The following is a 22,716-nucleotide window of genomic DNA, read 5'->3' on the forward strand; positions in this document are numbered from 1 at the left end:
ATGCCTTGTCACTTACAGATAGAAGGAGTCGTTGCTACCGTCCAGTGGATGCTCGTTCTGGACCAAACACTAAAACGTGACGGAGGCGTCGGTCGGCCGTCCCATGCTCTTCGCGCATCCTCATTAGCATCTACATCAATGCCTCCCTTTGCCTGATTATCCACCTCGGCACCCAGCACCTGACTGTCTCGCGACTGGCCCGCCCAAGACATGACCGACGGGGAATATTTATTAACATAGGAATCCCCCCAATTGCCCCCCCCTCGGCGGAAATAGCCAAGACATTCAGCAACGACTTCTACCTTTGTTCTTCAACCGCCGTCTCGTCATACCACTCTCAACATCCATCCATCCATCCATCCCTTTACTACTTGCAGTCAGACCAGACTGTATTTCTGCCATCACACAGGCGACTGCACCAGTCAGCCATTGCGATCCAAGAACACCCCGCCACGTTCAGTTGCTCCCGTCATTCTCCCATCGTCATCATCTCTCTTCAGTCAATTCCAATTCGAATCGTCAACGGCCGTCGCCGTTGCTCCTGCAATTCGCTAATGAATTCCCACGCGCAAACCGTCTCGTGGTACGACACCATGATGACCTACTCATTACTACACTCCGACTACCCTACCATTGTCAGATACATCTCGGGCGCCTTTGTAAGTCCCCTTCTTAATTAACACCATTTGGGCCGCCCTCTCAGCTGCCGCTTCGCTAACACCCCCCTTCACTAGATCGCGCTAGGATTTTGCTTCTTTGGTCCCATCCTGCTCCTGATCGGTGTAGACATCGCCATCTACATCTATAGGATATGCTGGAGCCGTCCGTGGAATCAGAATCAAAATCAAGATCAGACGTCTTCGCGTGAGCCGAGGCACTTGTCGCAACAGCAAAAGGCACAACCACCGCCACCGCCACCGCCACTGGAAGTCTCGGGCGGGACGACAGCTGTCCCTTCGACGGTGGCAGATTCAGCGCGGAGGCGCATACACCATCCGAGCGAGTCCGGGGCCGGGCACAGCTCATTTTCTGGGTAGAGCGAATGCGAGGTTGTGATGAAGGGGCTGTGCTTTGAGGGCAAGGTTTTGGCAAGAGACTAGAGTAGTTCGACGGGCGGGTAGGTCTTGGTTGCGTAATGAGCTGAGCAAAGCGTCCGTCTCCTGATGCAGCATCTCCTTCTATGTTTACTTTGTTGAATTACTCATTGCCCTTCCGCGGTTGTGCTGACGGAAGGGGAAGATTGCTTTCTTCCAGGTTCCTCTTCGTTTGTCGAGGTTCCTTAATTGATGGGATGGCATAATTGTCTACTATGATGCGACAGGGGCAGCAGACACGGGTCCTAATAGGAAAGCCACTCTTGACTGATGTTGGAGGTGTAATTTGGAGGTGTGATGAGTTCATTACTGGATATTCTGAGAGTGTCCTTATTCATAGCGAGAACTTACGGGAAGTAGCAATATCCCCAGGAAACCAGCAACTCTCTGGCGTGTTATTCAAGTCAACTTGAATTGGAGATGGTCTCAAATTATGTGGCACCAGTCTTTCCAGGGTACCTGCGACAGCTTTTCTAGGGTACTTGGGGCGGTCTCAATTCTGTTTCCTGTCTTTGAGTAAGGTACCTGTAGTCAGGCACACCTTGTTGCCATCTGCCCCCGATAACGATAAGGGGCCTTGGAGTGGGATTTCCACAGCGCTCGTCGACAGCGCGCATGCCACCATGATCCTCCCACCTACGCCTCGATGAACACCACCGTCCTACACAACGACTTCAAAACACAGCAAGCATTCCTCTAGATTTTTAATCGAACCGAGTGATCCCCTCGGAGCACCCCAAGATGCAGCACACCAAGGCGCCGCAAGATCCCAACCTCTACGGTCAACCAGCGGCCAAGAAGCGCAAAAATGACAGTTCCCTCGGCAGCTCGCTCGACTTCACAGCCCAGCTGACCTCCCTCATGTCGGCGCCCGCCGCAACATCCTCAGCGCGACCTCGACCTTCAAATGCACGATCAAGTCTCTTTAGTGGAAAGGGCAGAGATGGCGACAGCGGCAGCGGCAGCAAGCAAAACAGCAAGAAATCTGCGGATGCAGCAACGTCCAGTAACAAGTTGAACCTCAAAGACCCGCTCGGCACAGAAGAAGAAACATCAAATCTCGCCCGCGCGCGGCGCAAAATGGAAGAAAAAGCACGCCTCTACGCGGCCATGAAGCGGGGCGATTACGTCCCCAAGGAGAACGAGGCGGCGCCCCTCATAGACTTTGACCGAAAATGGGCCGAATCCGAGGACAAGAAGAAGAAGAACGGCGGCAGGGATGCGGCAAACTCAAGCAGCGGCTCCGACGACGACGACGACGAGGACGACGAAAATGATTCCGACGGCAACGACCAAGACAACACAATCATAGAATACGAAGACGAATTCGGCCGTCTCCGCCGCGGCACAAAAGCAGACAAGGAACGCCTCGAGCGCCAGCGCCGCCGCGGCCTCCTCGGCGCCGAAGAGCTCGAACGCATGTCGGCCCGCCCCGCGGCGCCCGCCAAACTGCTCTACGGCGACGCCATCCAGACCATGGCCTTTAACCCGGAGGACCCGGACAAGATGGCGGAGCTGGCCAAGAAGCGGGACCGCAGCGCGACGCCGCCCGAGGCGAGACACTACGACGCCGACAGCGAGATCCGCACAAAGGGCACGGGCTTTTACAAGTTCAGCAAGGACGAGGAGACGAGGCAGAAGGAGTTTCAAGGGCTCGAGGAGGAGAGGGTGCGGACGGAGGCAGCGAGGAGGGAGAGGGAGGAGAAGAAGGAGGCGAGGCGCAAGGAGATTGAGCAGCGGCGGAAAGAGGTCGAGGCCAGGAGGGCCAAGAAGATGGCGGAGAACTTTCTGGATGGATTGGCGGCCGACATGAAGAGTGAGCGATGAGAGACAAGATCATTTGAGAAGCCATGTTTAGATGATACCCAATAAGCAGACACGCATTATGAGAGGAAGGCTATGGCTACAGATATTTGTTGTTCAATGTGATCTTGATTTCTTCTATGCCTACAGCTCTCCACATAACACTACGACTAAGATAAGATGACTTGCAACATGAATAAATCTCTTTAAATAAGTGTGTAGCCTACTGTGAGAGGAATCGACAGGCTATAAGTAAGCCTTTCCGCCGTCCGACAAAGTGGCTTTTTGGGGGCTTCTTTGCCCATCCATAGGTATTTGCCAAATATATATACAATCGCCTGCCCAATTTGCGCCCTAGTGAATGACGCCCATAGATGCTCATCCATTTCTCAATTGACGCCCCAAACAAAAAGGTAAAAAGCCGCATTGAGGCGCGTAGCCTGTCAACGCAAAGATGGTGTGTGGTACATTAATCCGTACAGTAAATCATGGTTGTGGTAGGGGGGACCTTCTCGGTCGTGGTGAAGATGTATCATGTGAACCACCATATGCATCCACAGTCGCTAAGTTGACTAGTCCTTGATGGCCGGTCTCGAGGAGATACCAAAAGGCTGTCTTCGTGTATCCAACGTTTGCTCGAGTCTGCAATTGCCACCGTTTGCCGGTTTTCCATGATCATGACCTCAATCGGCTGACCCTGATCGTCTAACACGGGCACGGTGTTTTGGCCATCATCGCAGACCTCAACTTGTCGGCAGTAAGCATTCTTCGTTTGGTCAAGCGAAACACGTCGCTCTTCAAATTTGATGACCTGAGGATATGGTGGTGGAGGGGCACGGCGTGGTCTGTCAGTCGGAATCGGACTGGACTGGGGAGACTGGGTTTGCAGTCCACGGACCAAGAACTGCGTTGATGTTGAAGGAGGGAACGTTGCAGCCGCCGGAGGCCTGGACGTCGTAGTAGAAGGCTTTCTTTGATAGCTGTTGTTTTGGGCAGGGTAGACGAATACTTCGAGGAGGGTTCCGGGCCAGGTGCAGATCCAAGGCCGATCGCCGGCCTGTGCTCCCTTGACCCCTTTCCTACTGAACTCCCCCATGCCAGGCGGCGGGCCATCCCATGATCCGCCCCTTTTGGATTGTGGCTGCTGCTTCCTGGGGGTTGTGGTGACGCCGGGAAACCTATCCTCAGGTACGACCACAGTCTTGTTGTAAGTCATCTGGGCAAACCATGCGGCGCCGCGTCCCTGTTCAGAAGTGTCGTTGACAAGCCGCATCTTCAGAGGGTCCATGATCAGTGGTGGTTGAGTACCCCACGAGAACATGTTGATCCTAGAGTTGTCGTCGTGATCGCTATCATTGAATGTAGTAAGTTTTAAGGTGTAATCGGAAATAGGTAGTTCATTGGCGATTCTGGAAACGCCCATGACGTAGCTGGTAAAGGGGATGTTGCAAGTCCAGGCTTGAGCTTGCGTCGTGTCGTTGAAACAAGTACTTGGTGCCTGACTGGCAATGAGAGGCGGCAGACCGAAGGTACCAATCTCCATGGGTGGAAGATCCGGTGGGAGGGTGGCTAGCGGCTTCACGTCAACCGTGGCAGTCGGGATAACCACTGGAATCGGCTCATCGTCTTGGTGCTTTCCGGGTGGCTTTTTGTGCTTGGCGAAGAACGTTCCGATGACAGCACCGAGAATGATTCCCCTGGATACGGTTAGTTATATCGATCAAAGAGCATAGGAAATTGACATCAACTCACATCATCACCAGTCCAACTGCCAACAAGCAGATAGCCCAGTAAGGAACGACACCGAACAATCTCTTCTTTGCCCTCTTCTGCCACTTGTGGTCGGTTGCGTTTTCGCCCTTCTCAGCGTAGGATTCGGCGGCAGTGTTGATCTCATGTTGGCTAGCAGTTTCATCATTCAACGTCCGAGAAGACGTTCGAGATGGCGATGCAAGACGCAAGTCCTCCCGTGACTCAAACTCAGGATTGCGCGTCGCGAGTCCGATGCCGCCAGCACCAGCAGGAATGGCAGGAACCGTAGCGGTCATGACCGTAACGGCAGGTTGTTGTGCCGGTGATGATTGTTGCTGCTCTGGCTCCCGCTGTGGTGATTGTTGGGATTGCACTGTAGGTGTCGATGATTGTTGTTCACCAGGTTGTTTCCTTGTGTAGGCTTGCTCGGGATATCGAGTGTAGGGTGGAAGCTCTTCGGTGTGGCCCAAAGGTCCGATAAGGTCAGCAGCTTCCTCGCCGTCTGGCCCAATCCGACGGTGATATCCATCAGAGCGGCCAGCAAATCCCACTGGGATGTTATCGCCTTCGTTCGTGTCAGGAGTCACGGTATTTTGCGTGTAAAGGGTGTATGGGTGTGTTGGTCCACGAGGCCCGGCGTATGATCTTTCAGACATGCGAGCAGTGTTTGATGTCGCGACGCTATTTGTCCGTTGCGGGTACATTTGGTACGGGAAGGATGGTCCAGAAGGTCCCTCGTAGGGACTCTCAGATCTGATGATTGGCGAATCGGTCGAGGCACTGGAGACGCGGGACATTGGAGCGCCGTTTGATTGAGATTGAGACGTTGAGCCATCGTGACGAAGTGCTAGCGGATCGTGAGAGCGAGGGGGTTTTGATATGCTGGAAGGCCGAGGAGGTGTGACGCGCTGAGGCACGGGAGAATCTCGTGACACAACCGCCGAGCCAGTCGAATGGTTTGTGGTCGAGTTGATGGGTTGATGGGAGGCGGAGACGTTTGTTGGGCGAAAGCCGTCCGAGATGCCCATGGCTGCTAAGTCGTAGTCGTCATCGTCGACAGTGTCGGTGGTCAAAGAGGCCCTCGCTGACATCCTGAGGGAAGCCCTCCGCTCATTGCCTGCCTTGTCGTGAAAAGGATCCATGGTGATGTTAATTCGATGGTCGGGTTTCGATGTCGACGACGAGCTGCGGCCTGTTGAGAGTGTGGTGGTACCAAGTTCACAACATGAGCGTCCGCCGCTGACCCCGTAGGCCCAAATCCAGATCCAGTCCCGACCTCAACCCGCGATTGCCTGCGTCGTTAGCCCTCTGCCAATTGTGCCGCGCTCCGAACCAGTCGTCGCCGAGGAGAGTCGAAATGAAGATGGATCGAGTGAGTCGTCAGGATTGTGATTACGAAGTTGTCGGGTATTTGGTGATGAGTGGACAGGTGTGAGATTCGGTAGTGTGGAAGAAAGAGAGGCAGGGCGTGGGTAGTTGGGTCATGGAGGAGAAGGAGAGGAATAGGCGTAGGACAGGGCGAAAGAGGGAGTGAGTAGGAGAGTGCGGGTGCGGGAGGGTAATACCAGACAAGGTTGGACGATTCAGGAACAGTTTGGGTTTGGGGTCCGACACGAAGCGTCCGGGAATTTGATTGGTGGGAGGCCGGGGGGTTCCTCTTTTTCCCTTCTCTACCGGCTGCGGAGGCAGGATACCCAGGGGCCGTATTCAGAAGCGAGAGAAGCCAACCCGCTGGAGACTTTCCTGCTGGAACCAAGAAACGACCGGGGTTCCCTTCACTGGTGGAGTCCAGGTATGGCTGGCAGTGGTACCTCCGGATACCTTGCCTTTGGGCACTTCACGGCGTGATCAGTACGTACTGGAAGGGTCATTCAAATATTATCCAGCCAGGGGGGAGAGAGAGAGAGAGAGAGAGAGAGATGGACTCAGGAACGAAGGAGGACAAGCTTGAAGCCAGCCCACGTACCAAGTAGTGTACGGATAGTAAGGTATGTAGTATGTACTGCGTGGGAGGCGTGGGCACTAGGCAGAAGGTGCGTGCTGGGCGAGTGACATAGAGGGACAAGAAGGGGAAACCGTGCCGTCTTTGGGAGCACTGGGCCGGGGGGGGCGGGCGAATCCATCACAAAGACGCCCAAATACAGACAGTCCATTGCTAGGTCGAGGGACCAGTGGTACAGGCGTCGTCTGTGTGTTGCAGCAGCTGGATCAAGTACACTCTTCCGACACGACTAAGACGAGGAGCGTGTGTTCGGTACGTGTATTCTGGCCCGACGTCAGCAGGCTGCAGAGCAACGAGGATTGGGAAGACGGGCTGGGCAATGTCACACTCTCGTCGGAAAAGAAGAAAGAGAGGCGGCGGACGGTATCTTGCCCTCATTGAATACTGAACGTCGTCAGGGCCGTGATAGTATACAGATAGCCTGCGTGTCTGACCTGTACTCGGCGATCTCTCTATTCTTCAAGAGCAAATTGTCCGTATGTACGGAGAGTCTAGGCGAAATCCGCAAGTACAGCCCTACCCAGTACTCTGCAGAGTCTACATACCTAGGTGCCTAGGTAGGTGCTAGGTGAGGAACCTTCGCAACGGGCAGAGACAGACTGAGAGAGGAGACAGGAGCATGTACTGTGTACGGAGTAGCAGCACCATAGTGGGACCGGACAGCCCTCGGCCGACGCTCCCTGGAGGTGCAGGTGCAGGAGTTCGTTCGTGTGTGAGACGGGTGGGGAGGTGCAGCATTGGCGTCTGGAGTGAACAAACGCTAAATAAGTCCAAATCCACCGAATCCGCCCCGCCCACTGCCCAGATCCACCCAAACAGAGTCGGTCGTTTATCACCGGCAAGGAAGGTCGTTAACTCATACCACCCACGGAGTGCCATACTAAGTAACTTATCCGTAGTAATACTGTGCCTTCCACTACGGACAGAAATCAAAGCAAGGTATCCTTTCGTTCCATTTGTAGATCCATCTAGATACTACCATGATTACTATCAAAGCCGTCTTCAAACGTTTGCCTCTGCTCTCTTAATCACTCATAACTTATAAGAGTATCCGTAGTGTACAACGAAGTGTACAACGTAGTGGCCCATGATGCTACTGCGGGGAAGCTCGTGGCTTCGCAAATCACAGAAATAGACCGAAGAAAACATGATCGGTCGCCATTCGGTGCTTCATCGTTTCTTCCTTGCCTGGCATTCTTCCCACTGGCACCCACCCACACAGCGTGACAGCGCCCATGTCCAAGCACAATTCCGTACCACGAGCGGACCGGGGTCGCCCACACCTTATCTGCAGAAGCCATGGCCGACTGACTTGAGTCTGTCTCTCAATTTCGACACCCGTTGCGCCTTGCCGGCGTTCTTCCCCACCAGTAATAGCAGCCTTGTCTGATTCTATTATACGGTGTCAGTCAAGGGAATCCAATTCGTTCACTGCCAGGTTGCCTCTTCATCTATCCGTACGTCAATCAACCACCGATCCACAGAACTCATTCCAGAAACAATGCCACTTGTTCTGCCCAGAGCGATCGTGTGTGATGAGCCTATTTACCCGGGACACCACAAACAGACCAAGGTTCTATAATCCCATGGACTCTTGACTTAGGTTCTCTCCAGAGTATGTACCCGAAGAATCAAGTTGTCTGCTAGTAGAGCTCGGCTATCCACCGATCAGCCCTTCAGGAATGCGAGCAACAGACCACGGGGATACCGAGCTCACTTTTCGGCGAGTTGCTCCTGGTGATGGCTGGGGGAAACAGGGCGATTCTGTGTCAAGTTGTGAGAAGAATGCCGGTCCTGTCAGCAACGTGGTAAAACCAAACGATTCTTCAAGTCTTTCAGATGGGCGGACAAGACCAAGTAGAGCCTTCGGAGTAAACTGGCACGACTGGGAGAGATGCTGTCGCAGAGCAGGGTTTCAGACGTTTGGCAAACAGTGGGGTCCCGCCTCAAAATGCCGCCCGCCCAGTCACGTCTGTCCAGTATTGGCAGTCAGTATCCGTAGTCCCCAGTGTGGTCGGTGTGGTGTTTTCTCCTACCTGGGTCCAGCCTGTCAGCCACTCACCTAACCTCCGACGCCTCCCAGAGTCTCAAATACCTATGAGAGAAGAAGTCGTTCCGGTTTTCAGTCAACGGATAGGAAGATTAAGCAGCCACAAAGTCAAGAATGAGTGGAAGCAGGGACGTTTGTAGATCTCAGTTTGGCTGCCGGCAAGAGCTTGGCGCTAGATCCGAAACAGACTAGCGTCATGCCAGTCGGCTCAAGCGCTGCGGGCCAAGCGGTCTCCGTCAAGCGAACATTCAACAGGGCATGTGGGGACCGAAAAGACCACCGAAAAGCTCTGTACGAGATTGCTCCTGCACAGCATGGTAGAGGCGAATGGGGTCTAGCGTCCCTCTGTGCCTCTCTCTCCGTGGGCCCCGTCCCCTGTAAACCTCATCCGCGCCTGCAGAGAGCATTATGCAAGCAAGGAAGCCCACGACAAAGATTGGCAGATAAGCAACAGTCCCCTTGTAAAGACTATCCGCATCTTGCAGGCGCAATTCAAGCAGCACTGTCGTCTGCAATAGAGACAAAGGCACGAAGATTCGAGGAATTCGGATTAAGAATGGAAGCAAGAAGTGGTCCATCAAGACTTGATCAGGTTCCTTGCATATGGTGTCTCGTCGACTGGCTAAAAGCGGATTGACCACTCCGAGTGGACAGAGACTAGGGTGCCTTAGGTAAGGTGTGAACCGGGAACATACCGCGGCTGGAACGGGCAAAGTGCTTCTCCCCGCCGGTCTTATTTTTTTTATTTTCTTTCTTCAGAACACCTTCAGGGCTCCAGGCTCTTTCCATGATTGTCTCTGCCACACTCAGACACAGCGCCAGACATTTGACAGGGTACCCCTATGTACCTACCAAGACACTTACTATGTATACTGATATTGAGCTTGTCGTTGACTAGCTAGGCATGAGATGGTTTGTATGTTTCCTTCTCCAACATGGTGTACCGCCGATTGTCACGAGTATAAGGTAGGGAATCCACTTGTTTATTCAATCGCCTTGTCTCGCCAAAACACGACCTGCCAAATTGCTCCTCGTTGTCTCTTGGTCGGCTAGCGGTGAATGATCCTACCATTAAAGATGACCAAAGATTCTCTACGAAGCAGAACTCGTACGGACACAAAGACACGGATGGCAAGTAGGATGGACTAATATCGCTAGATCTACGGAGTATTGATGCCTGTCCGAATGTCTCTTGTGTCCCAGGCACGCTGCACCTCAGTCAGGCAAGCCAGACACGCTGGCAGGTTATCTGGGTTAAGGATTAAGGTTCTGCTAACGGGGATATACAATCCAGTTTCCCCAGAAAGGCAACCGGCCAAGCCGTTTGCGTCCGAGTTAAGTCAGAGTCGACTTGTCAAGACACGAAGCTTCCCGTCTCGCTGAACTTCGGTCACCGATGGCGGTTGCCTTCCACCGCTTTCGTCTCTGGGCAGCCATGGCAGCCTACTTCCCGGCTCGTTTCTTCCCTCTCAGAACCTTGTTCGGCTTGTTCTTAGTCTGTTGGGAAACTCGGGTTGATCTCAGCGTTCTTCTCAGGCATAACCGTGTCAACAACCCCGTCTTGCCAATTTGTCCTGGGCACTGAGTGACCCATCACTTTGCAACACTGACTCGCTCTTTTCTTTGCCACTGTGAAACTGCGGGTACCAGACAGATATTGATCAATATCGATTATCCGTACTGAGTACGCATACAAGCTGCGATATCTTTGTCAGCCGATGACGGTAGATTCTCTAACCTCTTCACCCCTTGCCATCAGAGTTTCCCTCTGCGTCGCCGTTCACAAATAATGGATACCATGGCCACCAATTCTGGTCTGGACCGGCGCCGCTGACGGCGACCATGTGCCGTAGGCCCCTCTTCAAGCCCTTGGCTTGCGGCTTGTGGATACGGCTCCTTGCCAACGGAAAGCCCCCGACTTGCTCGTCACCCCGGGTCCTTGATGACTTCACCTCGACTTCCGTGATCCGGTTGGCCCATTCGCTCTTCGTCTCTTCTACGGATACTGCCAGTTGATATCCGTATTGGATCCATATTGCGACATATACAACGTCCAGAACGGCTATCGCTGTGTCCGCAATAGGAGACGTTCAAGTGCAGAGCTGCGCCAGATGGTCATGGCAGCCTCGTCATGAATCAGAGATACTACAGTAAACTCTCATCGACAACTCCAAGTCATCTGGGTCGACGGATATCTCATAACCATGCTCTCCATATTCATCATCACCCCCAACTTCCACCAAGAGCTGGTCCCCGTTCGCGATACTCCTTTGCTGCTTCTGGCTACTTGTACCTTTACGACTATACGGCTCTGAGCAGTTCGCAAGTCAAGGTACCCAAGCCCGCGGGCTTTCCAATCAACCAACGATTCAGGCGCTCGACCCATTTCAACTCTGCCTTTCTCACTCAATCGCCGTTCTGGGCTGAGCCAGTCAAACCTCGCGGCAACTTTCGGTGTGCAGCTCTTGCGACCAACAGGTAAGGCAACCATGCAGGCACAGAGTCAGAGTCGAAGTCGAAGTCGCTAAACACTCCGGCATACTACGAGATAGGTGGCTACCAGCCTGCTGCCTGCGTCTCGTCAGTCCTGGCACCCGCATACGAATGCATCATTCCATTATCCGTCTCTCGGAGCTACCCCCGGACCATGTAAGCAGCCATTTGCCCGCCCGCTGCGACCGCCCGGAGCTCATCAGTCCCCAGCATGGCATTTGTTGACTAGTACACTCAGCGGTGGCCAACGCCGTCGGTACGGAGTAGTCTCCTATTGCTTAGACGAACGGATGTATCTTCGGCTATGCTACAGGTCACATCTCCTTCCCCATACTCGTCCCATGATTTCGGCGCGACCTCCATACGAACATGGCACTTCTTTTTACGGTCACATCCACCATACACAGTTCGAGGATGGCGATATGCCCTTCAACTAGCCTGCTTAGAAGAAGAAAGCGACCAGTCCCAGAAATGGCCGCAATTGACCACCTGCGGGCTAAGCGTCTGCATTCGCACTCCTACGTGAATCGAGGCGAGAGAGAAAGGGTTGCTGCGACCTCTTTTGTATGGTTGGGGTTTTTCGCAGCTACTGCACGTTAAGAGATATGTGCGGCCGAGTGGCTCTGATCACTCGATGAGCAGCCCCATTTTCATCCAGTCATCCCCCTCCTCTTCCTCTTGGTGAGCAACAGCTGCAAGTACTTCGCGTTGTTGGTCCAGGGGACGCCTGATGCAGACAGATTTCGTTGGTTGCCTATTCTTCCTTTCTTCTGCATTTGCAGCCTCATTTCTACTCCACACAGCCGGATATCCCAATAGATGTAGGTTGTGGTCAACGGCAATCGAGTAAATGGCCATAGGATTGTGCTCGTCCCGATGGACTACATGCTGCTTGGCCTAGATCCCTCAAGAGCAAACGCCATGACCGGTGACAAGCTTGATTGATGTCACTTTAGTTGCTGCGTCTGGTACGGCATCGTATTGGTCGCAGTGGTGTGACTCGGTATGTTCCAATCGCGGACTGGCAGCAAGTAGGCAGATCATCTGTTTCTTTTCCCCCTCATGTTATCCGTACTTTTTTACGCTTTCTCGTTCTCTCGTTCGGTTCTGTCATCCCCTTACACCATTCTGTGGCCTCTGGTCTCGCACATGCGCTGAGTTGTGCTACTCGGCAATGGGTAACTGCCTTGCCTAAAGTACGGGTAGGCATATTGGTGCCACCAGACTCGGAACGTGGTTCTTTCGGTGCGCTTTGAGTTGTCTCGAAAGATCGGCGTGAAACACGGTGAATGGCTTAAATGTGTGTGCAGGGCTGCCGTGGAGGCAGGGCGAGGAAGAAGTGCTTCTTCTGCATCCAAGGAGGGTGCCCAGGTGGGCTGTGACGGTGAAGTACATACCCCGCATGAGACACCACTGGTCGTAGCCTTCTTCATATATTGATACTCGGCCACTACCGGTACTGGGTTGTTGGCGATAGGGTGAAAGGGTACTTTTTTCGTCTTGGTTGCCAAGGCGAGGAACGAGACATGCAATTTACGTCCAGTCCCCTTGCCTTTGTACTCTGCATCATGCATGAGCTCGAGCTTGCATGCAGCCATTGCTCTCTGCTCCAGCACTAGCAATGAGACGAGGCGAGCAGCGCTGACCAAACATGTAGGTCAGTCCTTCACGACCGTTGCTCAACCCATTCTGCCTGCAATGCCATGCCCATTGCCGAGGGCAATAAGTATTTGATCAAGCCCCATCCCGGGCAATGTCTGTGCAAAGCTCGCTTGTCGTTGTCCGCTTCATCTCTCCCTCGGTGGTTAAGCAAAACTCTCTACTGCGTTACTTGACCAGTAAGGGTACCGGCCCAAGCAATTTGCTCCCAAGTTCTGCCGTGTCATACCAGGGTGTTCCTTCATCTCTTCCCATCTCTCTGTACGCCCCAGGCATCCAATTCAATTCTACCCGTTCGCATCGAAAACGCCAGCCATGGCTCACCAACATCAGCATCACTTTGACGACGCCGCGTCCGTATCGAGCTACTCCTCCTCCGGAAGCTCGTCCAGGTCGTCCTCCCGATCATCCTCCAGCTCAGGCGGTTACAAAAAGTCCAGATCGTCCACGACATCCCACTCCAACATCAAGAGCGACCACTGGGCCGTCTCGTTCATGAAATGGACGACGGGCGCACCCCCCGGCAAGCAATTGGCCCTGCGAAAGACCAGAGTCTGCGACTACGAAGAGGACTGGGGCTACGACGACGACGGCGCCGGCAGCGTGTACAGCGACGCGTCGTACATCTCGTACGCCTGGGTCAGTCCCAAATGGGACGATAGTATCTCCGAGATCGCGTCCCGCTCCAGTAGCCGGACGAGCGGTCGGCTCCGAAGGGAGCAGAGAGGTTCTGGTGGGGGTCGGCATCGGTTTACGGTGCCGCCGGCCTCTTTTCAACCACCACCTCCTCCGCCTCCACCGAATATGGCTCCGGGACCTGGGTTTCCCATGTACGATGATGAACCTGCGTTCTTTAATATGGGTGGTGGTGGTATGGATGACGGGTATCACCCGGCTCCCATGCCGGCATTCGGAGGCGGTGGCGGCGGCGGCGAACCTGCTTTTGTGGATCTCAATGCCGGAGGAGGCGGCGGTGGTGGTGGTAACAACTTCCCCGGCAAATACGCCGATTGGGATGATTGAGTCTTTTGCTAGTCTCTAAGAGGCTGTGTTTTTTTTTTCATTATTTGGTCACGATTATTGTACGGACATACGGGCAACGGGAAGGCGGTTCATCTCTTTTCTTTTTTGGGCTTCGATGACGATCGATATTCGGCGTTTGACAACAAAACACCCACACACACACACATACACACACTACGAAGCTCCCCTTTCCCTACAATTGTACCCAGAACATTTTTTTTTCGAAGGGAGAGACAGGACCTTCAAGGAAAGTGGGGGAGGGAGAGCTCAATGAATTATGATACCTTGCTTCTTTTTATTAATGATATCACGAGAGAATAAGATCATGATACCGATGTGTTTATTTACTTGAGTGAACCAATGCCGTACATGTCCTGGTTTGTGGCATCTGCTTTTCCAACTCCATGGTGAAGATGCATTCGGGAATACTCCAACATCCACATACCAGAGTCTGTATAAAGGGGATTTCAAAGCCCTTTAGAGTCAGATATATCGGAACAGAACTGAAACCAGTGTCTCTTGAAATTCCGTCACGAGTATTCACCACGGCGACATGCCTACAGTGATGTCATCTTAAGCAAACTGCCGATGAATTATAGTACCGGCAGACGGGACTAACGGTAGCATGGAAGAAAACGGCCTCGTTCGGTGCGGATACTTACCGGCTTCTGCGTCATTCGGGGAAGCCGCTGTAGCTTAGAGCGAGTGTGTGGCTAAGTACATCTGGGCTCTCTGGGCCACAGCCACACAGACTTCGCAGTTGGCCTCAACCCACGCACTTCACGGTGCACCCCGTCTTGATTGTCTTGGTCCCGCATCTCAAGATCTGTATAATGTACCGCAATTGCTCCCAGCCGCAATGTAGGTAGTACTCTGAATGGCGCAATTGCCATTATCCTGAGTTGGCATATTGTATATTGCAGTACTTTGCATCTGGAAGAACCTGCGCCACAGTCTGTTAAAATACGCATGTTGTGCATGGGATCTTTGAGAGTCTCGTTTGGCAAGCCAATCAACATCAGTTTCAAGGATACAAGGGACTTCATTTTGTCCTAGACGCAGGTCTTGTTACTACTCTTGCCCCTCCCTCGATCACTTAATTGGCTCATGGGGACCACCCCTCGTTCAACTACTGGTATGTCCCCATACTTGATGACTGCATATCGAACACCAAACGCATGTGTCTTAAACCAGATTTCCCTCTCGAAGTCTGAGTGGCTCGGCCATGTCCATTGCATATCTTGGGCCGCTCGTTTCCGGCCGTCCTAAACAGCCCTGGACTTCTTTCCCCAGACCAAGTTCCATGTTCATCACTCAGCCTTACAGTCCCAAGAGCCATTAGCGTAGGCAGCAAATGTTGCCTAGCACTTAGCGTTAGATCTTACTCTTCGTTCTCCAGAAAAAAATGCTCCTTCAAGGTTATAGCAGAACTTAGTCTTGCGAAATTCCTACTGCACCGCTGTCCTAGCACATGCCGGAGTGACTCAACGATGCTTTGCTTTCCCTCACCCCGGCGGCCTCAGCGACCCATCTTCATGTGCTGACAATCCAAGTCTACTGGGCCGGCTGTGCCAATTGGTGTGATGCGGTCCTGCAAACTATCCCGCATACTACACGGTGTGGTTGCAGACGACCCCTGCCTAACTGGCTGAACCTGGGGTCACGAACGCCTCGTTGACGTGGTTGCCTCCCAACCGTATGGGTGTGCATCTCCATCTACAATTCGACTATATAAAATAGCAGGTGTCTTGCACATTCACTACATAAAGATCTCACACACTTCACTAGTACGACATCTCCTTGTCTCTCTTCCACACAATCCATAAGAGGAAGCATTCTCAGCCGTCTTACCTCTTGCCTTCTTCGAGATATATCAGCCCTACCAGACCATTTGTATAACATAGACTCACATTGTTTCCCCTCGAGCTGGCCTCATTCTCTTAGCTTCTACAGACAGACAATGGACACAATGACAGATACCGGCTACGCCGACCCCATCAACACATCATCCAGCACAGCACAACCTGCTCCCCAACTAGCACTGCTGGACTTCTTCTTCCCGGGCTTCAGCGTCTTCACGACAGCTTTCCAAAAGTACCTCGGCATCGACCTCAATGTCTACATCCCCCTAGTGATCCTCTGCGGCGGCGCCACCTTTGCCTGGCGGTACTTTAGCGAGTACCTCTGGGAAAAGGTCGAGAAGCACCTCATGTCGACAGTCGAAGTCCGCACCGACGACGAAATCTACAACATCCTCATGTCCTGGGTCGCCGCCCAAAAGTTCGCCAAGAACTCGCGGCGCTTCGTCGTTAACACCAACCTGAGCTCGCGGTCCTGGTTCCTCTGGCGCTGGGACGACGAAGAGGAAGAGTCGGACGAGTCCTCTGACAGCGGCCTTGTCGAGATCTCGGGCCAGAAGAAGAAGCCTCTCGCCTACACGCCCAGCTTCGGCAGCCACTCCTTCTGGTACCGCGGCCACCTCCTCCTCTTCAAGCGCAGCCAGAACCGCGAGCAGGCCTCCTACCTCGTCGTCAGCGAGCGCGAGGAGATTAGCCTCTCGTGCTTCGGCCGCAACCCCTGGGTCCTCAAGGAGCTCCTCCAGGAGGCCCGCGCCGAGTACCTCAAAAAGGACTCGCAAAAGACTATGATATACCGCGGCAGTACCCGCGCCGGCACCACGGAGCCTACGTGGCAGCGGTGCATGGCCCGCACCTCCCGGCCCTTCTCGACCGTCATCCTCAACGAGAAGACGAAGAAGGAGCTTGTTGACGACGTCGCCGACTACCTCTCCCCCGTGACCCGGAAATGGTACTCCAACCGCGGCATCCCCTGGCGCCGGGGATACCTCCTGACAGGACCTCCCGGCACCGGCAAGTCCTCGCTCTCGCTCGCCCTGGCCGGCTTCTTCAAGATGCGCATCTACATCGTGAGCCTGAGCTCCATCTCAGCCAACGAAGAAAACCTAGCCACCCTCTTCGCCGAGCTGCCCCGGCGGTGCGTCGTCCTCCTCGAAGACATTGACACAGCCGGCCTGACGCACACCCGCGAGAACAGCGGGACCGGCGATGCCACCGCGGACGCCAAGGACGGAAGCGGCGACATGGTCCCCGGTCAGCTGACCGCAGGCAACGGCGCCACAAACACCAGCGGCCGGCTCTCACTGTCCGGCCTCCTCAACATCCTCGACGGCGTCGCCAGCCAGGAGGGCCGCGTCCTGATCATGACCACCAACCACGTCGAGAAGCTCGACAAGGCCCTCATCCGACCCGGCCGCGTCGACCAGATTGTCAAATTCACCCTGGCCGACGGCGAAATCATCGGCGCCATCTTCCGCGCCATCTACGCGCCCCTCGAGGGCGACGAAGATATCATCGCGCAGCCCCCTGTGCAACAACTGAGGAGCGACACCATCACCACCACCACCGACGACAACGAAGACGAAAAGAAGAAACTCGCAGCCCAAGCAGCCGCCCGCACCGCAGAAATCGTCGCCGCCGTCGAAGCCCTCTCCGAGACGTTCGTCTCCCGCATCCCCGCGCATGAGTTCAGTCCTGCCGAGATCCAGGGGTACCTCATGAAGCACAAGCGCAGCGCCTCGGCAGCGGTGGCCGGCGCCGCCGAGTGGGTGACGGAGACGCGCAAGGAGAAGAAGGACAAGGAGCTCAAGGCCGCCGAGGAGAAGCGCGCGGCCGAAGCCAAGGAGAAGGAGGACGCAGAAAAGAAGCGCAAGGAGGAGGCTGAGGAAAAGAAGAAGGAGACCAAGGAGAAGCGCAAGGAGGAGAGGGAGAAGAAGCGCAAGGCGGAGAAGAAGAGTAAGCGGAGTAAGAACAAGGAGGCTGCGGCTTCTTCGGATTCATCGTCCTCTTCCGACTCGGATTCTGGATCCGGCTCGGAGTCGGAGGCTCCTATCAAGGTGACGACGGCAACGGCGACGGCGACGGGTGAAGCCAAAGTTTCGGAGAAGAAGACGGCGGAGGAACCGATGGTGATCTCGGGGGCCAAGGCCGAGCACGGGGCCGAGGACGTCACGCAAAAGCGAGACTCGGGTTACGGTACCCCAGTGGAGGTTTGAGAACGCTGGAGATAGTTCCCTGCATTACAAAGGAATTTGGGGGGGTTGTTTTGTTTCTCTTCGGCGTCTGTACTTACTTCTTCTCGTTTGCATTGACCGGCGTCCGGGCGGCCGGCTTAGATGGGGAAGATCCGGAAGGAGAACTGCGATCCCATGTCATAGCGTTACCTCTTGAAAAGGGTTTCATTTGATTTTATTAAGTTGATAGAGAAAGGCATGCTCTATGTCCATCTTCTAGTAGAAAACAATACTCAAATGTATAAGCCATCAAACACGGATACAAGGGAATTGTGATTGTCAACAAATCATTTGAGCCATTGAACAAGGTAAATGACATTGCAACGGTAGCTAGCCGTCAACGCCTTCACACATACAAGCATCTTGACTAACACCGCACTGGCTGCCATCAACAACTGACAGCTGTGGGCTCGGTCATTTAATCAGTTTAGTCGGTTTAGACTCTTGAGGCACAGCCAGGCTGCTCGAGCCCTCCTTAACCCTTCCGAATCCTGTCACAGGGCGAGCGTATACGGCCAGGTTGAAACATCATCATCCACTGTGGGAGACTTACTTCACCGACAGCTTTCTCGCGACATCGCCAAAACTTCAAAAAACAAAAAAACATACAACACCAGGTATTCGCTGGTCGTCACCGACCCAACTACTAATCCGGCCCTCATTGGCTTATCTATGGGAGAGCGGACGGGATCCCGAGTTTTCCAATGGGTATGGTCGTATGTGACAGTTTCCCGATGGCAAATTGATCATATTCGCTCATCATGGTAAAGGGCCATCAACTGTAGTCTGGGGGCAGAGGGCCTGGAAATTCCACTGCTGACAGCAGCCTCGCAGCAGCAGGCTTCTGGAAGCAGTTATTGGAACGAACAAGATGCAACTTCGGGGTCCCAGTGGCAGAAGAGCGGGCTAGCCAAGGCAGAGTGTCATCATCAATGGTTCAATAAACCTCGGACGGGGTGTGCCCTGGATGCATGTGGTTTCCGAGCTAATAGAACGGGGACATTTGAGAGGCTTGAAGGGAAAGATCTTCAGACGATGAAGAGATGTCCTTGTCCGTGCCGAGCATGCGCCTCTGCCTTGCCTTGCCGTGCTGTACATTTGATTGCTGCGCAGAAACTGGCGACAGTTCCCAAACTGAAGAAAACTGGAAACTGAGGGGAGGGCCCGGACCATGCAAGCAGCAAACCTGGGCAAGAGTGCCGATGCGAGACCGGTGCGGTGCGGTTCGGGTTGCAGGGCATGAAGAACGAGGGGTTAGAAAGAGAATTTTCCTTGAACGACGTGATGGTTGTCACGCTCGGTCTAAGAGCCTCGGAGTTCGAGGCTGAATAGAGAACTGCGAGAACGGGCCAGCCGCCAGCTGCTTGTGACATGTCGTTACGCGGGGCGGTTCCATTGTGGATATCCGCCGGGAGGGGCCATCGTTCGGAGGACCGACGCGGCGATGCGAGGTCGAAAGCGTGGGATGCCATACCATGGCCACAGGCGATCTAGCAACGATCAGTTACTCAGTCACTCAGTCGGACTTCAGAATATGGGGTTGGTGGGAGAGAGATGGGCTGCAAGGATGCGATCCCCAGAAAAGGTCTCACGTCTCTTTTTTATTCCCTCTTTCTTCTTACGTATCGATGTGCGTCTGGCGAGGCGAAACTGTCCAGTAGTGCAACGGTCCAAATGTCGACATGCTTGTCGCTGATGAGATGCGGCACGAAAGAATGTTTGCGGATCTTATCTAGTTTTGTTTGCTTGTCTTTGATCTCTGCGGAGCTGGCCGGGCCTTTCAACCGCTCCCAAAGTGGCGAGGACGGAAGGCTCAGCCACGACGGACGCGAATACCATCACCAATGACACGGGGCCATGGTGATGAGAATGAAGCCTCGAAGTCGTGTGGTCTGGAGTTTGTGCGATGCGGTGGCTTGGTGACTGGCCTGTTTGTCACTCTCAGTTCTCCGCTACCCTAGCAAGCCTAGGAAGCTGCTCGCTGCCCTTGCAGTTCTACAGTCAGACGCATGTGCCTGTGCCTTTTTGTGTTCCCAATAAGACTCTTCCGTGCCTGTGCCTGTGCCTGTGCTCGCCCGTAGCTGCTAGATAAATAGGTAGTGCAGGTTGTACACCGTACGACTAGGCAAGTTCCTGTCGGGGGAAAGCAAATTGGAAATGTCAATATCGGGATGCATGGCCGTTTTGCATTAAGCTAGGCTGAACAAGCTTAGCGAGTCAACGCCAGAGAAGTCCGTGGTGTTGTTGAAGATGGAGTTATCAAACGATGAATCGTCAACGAGCAGCAGACGCTATTCCTAATTGAGATTTTGGCAAAATCGACTGCTGCTTGCCGAAGTTCTGAACGCACGCCTCAGGGTAAGCGCAGCGTCTCATACATCTGTTCAAGAAGTGACGACGCCCTGGAGAAGTTCGGAAACCTGAAGAGCCAGGTGCGCTATATGCCGCCGAGCGAAAGAATTCTTCTCTGCAGCTGCCGTCGTTGCAGAAAAGAGCCCAAGAGTATCCGCAATCTTTCCGCAACTGGCGGGGTCATGCGATTTGCCTTCCGTGACGGAGTAAGAGGTGAGGGGCAGAGGCGAGCGAGAATTGCCTTGACGTAAGATGCCCTGCCCTACCAGAGCTTCCTTTCCTCGAAAAGAAGCCACAGGCTACAGGAATTGCGCGACTTTTCCTGAAGTGCCTTGAACCAACGCCTGCTGAATGGGTCTTGCTGTCATTCGACCCTGAGTCGCTCGCGGTTGACGACCGTGTCTCTGAACTTGATTTCCTGCTTCAATGACTAAAATCATGAGCGGAATAATGAATAAGCGCTTCAGAGTTGTCGGCTGCGTTTCTCAGATGGCGGGCTTGTGCCGCCGGTTCAACCAATTCGACCCTTGACCATCGTCTGCCTGCCATGGCATGCAGCGTGCTTCTAATTGCCGCGTTGCTGGCCTCAAGAAGCGTCTGCGGCCCGGTCCAGTGGATCCTCAATATATGGAACACGAAGCATTTTCGGAGCACTAGAAGCAAAGTACAAGGCTTGCCATGTTATCAAGTACCTAGATCTCTGCATCTCTTCGTGTCTTGCTTGTCGCTTCACATGTTTTACGTCAGATACTTCCGTCCTTGAGACAAGCGACGCCAAGCTACGGAAGGGGTAAACCGCGGGGCTGGAGGGGGGAAAAGTTTCTCACCACGTTGAGCCGTTTCCATGTCTCAGTGCAAGCGAGCTCAAGCTGTCTTAAGCAAGTCTTGATGGCCTTTCAGACACGTTGTTTGCTTGCCGTACCTAGCAGTTCATCATGCAAGGGCTATGCCGCGACAGTCGGATAGACAGGCATCAAACGCTTTGTTCCGAGATGCCGCCCGTCTTGCTATGGCCAGGTAGCGATCCAGCTGTGAGCTAAAACAGAAAAGAGAAGCAGAATGAAAGACTCTCTTCGTCTGTTCGAAGATTTCATCGTCCCGATGGAAGAAAAATTGTGCGAGAGTTGAGCAAGGTACAGCTGGGTACTTGTCGCAAGTCGAACTTGCCTCATGAAAGTATCCATCTGGATGGCACCTTCGATGGAGGGGCAGATTGATAAGGTACCTTTTGGCGTTCGGCCCCGTTTGACTGTACATCGACCCCACTAAGCCTTCCGAATGGGCCAAGACGAGAATGTTCAGGTGGGTACGGATACGTACTCCGTACCACTACACTTTGGAGGGGAATCGCCATTTCCCATCTTTGGTAAGATACTGAGGTACCTACTCCGTGCCGCTGGTGATAACACATTTGCTTCCTTCTCGCCAAACAAGGCGAGGTACCTACCTGCCCACCCACACAACAGAGCACCGCCCCCCTCCAACTCGATCCATCAATCATTCAGCAGTACCGCGAGTCCCTTTCCTCTTGGATGTTTCTTGTCAGTCTGGCATTGTGCTTGTACGACCTCACTGCATTCCGGACGCAGGGTCCGTCGCAACCTTATCTACTTTACCAGGCCTACCGGGTTCCTCCATTCATCCGTCATGTTGTATATTGATTGTTGCTTGAGGCTTCAGCTCAAGTGATGCAATGACGACAGATACCTTCGGTGAGCTAGGAAATATGGCAGCCGGCTCATTTAGGCCCAGCGGTCCATCCAACTGGCTTCTGCAAATTGCCGGGAGTCTCAATTTCCCTGGCGCCGGATGTCATTGTCGTTGGCCTCTCGCCTCGCCTGAGTATGTAGCTAGCTGCTAATTACCTTAGCTCACAGAGAACGTTTGCTACATCTTGTCATGCCGCTGCTAAAACAAACAAGACAATTCTTCGACGCCAAGGCAAACGTGTGCTAGTGCAGACCGAGGTCAAGAGAGATACGCCAAGTTTGCGAATGCGCCGACTCCGAAGTTGAGGCAGGAAGAGGAAGGGTCGTTGGTGCAGCGCCAGATAAGCATGATAAGGCAACGATACCTTGGTACCTTACCTTGTCCCCAAGGGTCCTCGCTTCCAATCTTAACTGTTCGGAATACGGCAACATCATCACATTATCCAGTCGAAGACACTACAGAGGAGATGACCCGGTATTGAAGACTGGTACAGGCAGATCAGCACATAAACCACTCGAAGCAAGACTGAGTACATGTGCTCATTCGGAGGTAAATTCTTCGGAACCCTGGATCGGGCTGGGCATTGCGCCGAACTGGCTGCGCGCGCAGGCCGCACACTCCCTCTTCCCCAACCCAAGCCACCGGTTGTCACACAAGTCGCACACTGCGAGTCTGCCCCGCCACCGCT

At 53.7% G+C, this 22,716-nt stretch overlaps 7 protein-coding genes across 7 annotated transcripts; 4 read left to right on the forward strand and 3 right to left on the reverse strand.

Moving 5' to 3' along the window:
* Positions 1-355: 355 nt before the first annotated feature.
* BDP55DRAFT_234880 (uncharacterized protein) lies at positions 356-1,173 on the forward strand. Its single transcript, XM_060566173.1, has 2 exons — positions 356-659; positions 735-1,173. The coding sequence occupies exons 1-2, from the start codon at positions 555-557 to the stop codon at positions 1,035-1,037; spliced, it is 408 nt and encodes a 135-aa protein (XP_060426915.1). The 5' UTR covers positions 356-554; the 3' UTR covers positions 1,038-1,173.
* A 2,256-nt stretch (positions 1,174-3,429) lies between these two features.
* On the reverse strand, positions 3,430-5,791 carry BDP55DRAFT_695713 (uncharacterized protein; the record flags this gene model as incomplete). The annotated part of the gene is made up of 2 exons (XM_060577495.1): positions 3,430-4,594; positions 4,650-5,791. The coding sequence occupies 2 exons, from the start codon at positions 5,789-5,791 to the stop codon at positions 3,430-3,432; spliced, it is 2,307 nt and encodes a 768-aa protein (XP_060426916.1).
* Positions 5,792-12,312: 6,521 nt separating this feature from the next.
* On the reverse strand, positions 12,313-12,792 carry BDP55DRAFT_634427 (uncharacterized protein; the record flags this gene model as incomplete). Its single annotated transcript, XM_060572663.1, has 2 exons — positions 12,313-12,570; positions 12,592-12,792. The coding sequence occupies 2 exons, from the start codon at positions 12,790-12,792 to the stop codon at positions 12,313-12,315; spliced, it is 459 nt and encodes a 152-aa protein (XP_060426917.1).
* A 376-nt stretch (positions 12,793-13,168) lies between these two features.
* BDP55DRAFT_634428 (uncharacterized protein) lies at positions 13,169-13,876 on the forward strand (the record flags this gene model as incomplete). The annotated part of the gene is made up of 1 exon (XM_060572664.1): positions 13,169-13,876. One exon carries the CDS (start codon positions 13,169-13,171, stop codon positions 13,874-13,876), a length of 708 nt encoding a protein of 235 aa, XP_060426918.1.
* Positions 13,877-15,836: 1,960 nt separating this feature from the next.
* BDP55DRAFT_557338 (BCS1 N terminal-domain-containing protein) lies at positions 15,837-17,948 on the forward strand (the record flags this gene model as incomplete). The annotated part of the gene is made up of 1 exon (XM_060569685.1): positions 15,837-17,948. One exon carries the CDS (start codon positions 15,837-15,839, stop codon positions 17,946-17,948), a length of 2,112 nt encoding a protein of 703 aa, XP_060426919.1.
* A 617-nt stretch (positions 17,949-18,565) lies between these two features.
* Positions 18,566-19,761, reverse strand: BDP55DRAFT_671394 (uncharacterized protein). The gene is made up of 2 exons (XM_060575449.1): positions 19,559-19,761; positions 18,566-19,456 (listed from the first exon to the last, which is right to left on the reverse strand). Exon 2 carries the CDS (start codon positions 19,436-19,438, stop codon positions 18,995-18,997), a length of 444 nt encoding a protein of 147 aa, XP_060426920.1. The 5' UTR covers positions 19,439-19,456; positions 19,559-19,761; the 3' UTR covers positions 18,566-18,994.
* A 615-nt stretch (positions 19,762-20,376) lies between these two features.
* BDP55DRAFT_671399 (uncharacterized protein) lies at positions 20,377-21,419 on the forward strand. Its single transcript, XM_060575450.1, has 2 exons — positions 20,377-21,045; positions 21,146-21,419. Exons 1-2 carry the CDS (start codon positions 20,866-20,868, stop codon positions 21,194-21,196), a joined length of 231 nt encoding a protein of 76 aa, XP_060426921.1. The 5' UTR covers positions 20,377-20,865; the 3' UTR covers positions 21,197-21,419.
* The last annotated feature ends 1,297 nt before the right edge of the window (positions 21,420-22,716 follow it).

The sequence above is a fragment of the Colletotrichum godetiae genome (genome assembly GCF_030913485.1).
Source record: "Colletotrichum godetiae strain CBS 193.32 chromosome Unknown BDP55scaffold_34, whole genome shotgun sequence".
NCBI classification, from domain to species: domain Eukaryota; kingdom Fungi; phylum Ascomycota; class Sordariomycetes; order Glomerellales; family Glomerellaceae; genus Colletotrichum; species Colletotrichum godetiae.

Excerpts from the sequence above, each read along its gene's own strand:
- BDP55DRAFT_234880 (XM_060566173.1), top strand. The coding sequence starts at position 555 with ATGAATTCCCACGCGCAAACCGTCTCGTGGTACGACACCATGATGACC. Across the intron at positions 660-734 it reads GATACATCTCGGGCGCCTTT|ATCGCGCTAGGATTTTGCTT; the intron begins GTAAGTCCCCTT and ends CCCCTTCACTAG.
- BDP55DRAFT_671394 (XM_060575449.1), bottom strand. The coding sequence starts at position 19,438 with ATGGCATCCCACGCTTTCGACCTCGCATCGCCGCGTCGGTCCTCCGAA.
- BDP55DRAFT_671399 (XM_060575450.1), top strand. The coding sequence starts at position 20,866 with ATGGCATGCAGCGTGCTTCTAATTGCCGCGTTGCTGGCCTCAAGAAGC. Across the intron at positions 21,046-21,145 it reads TCTTCGTGTCTTGCTTGTCG|CACGTTGAGCCGTTTCCATG; the intron begins CTTCACATGTTT and ends AAAGTTTCTCAC.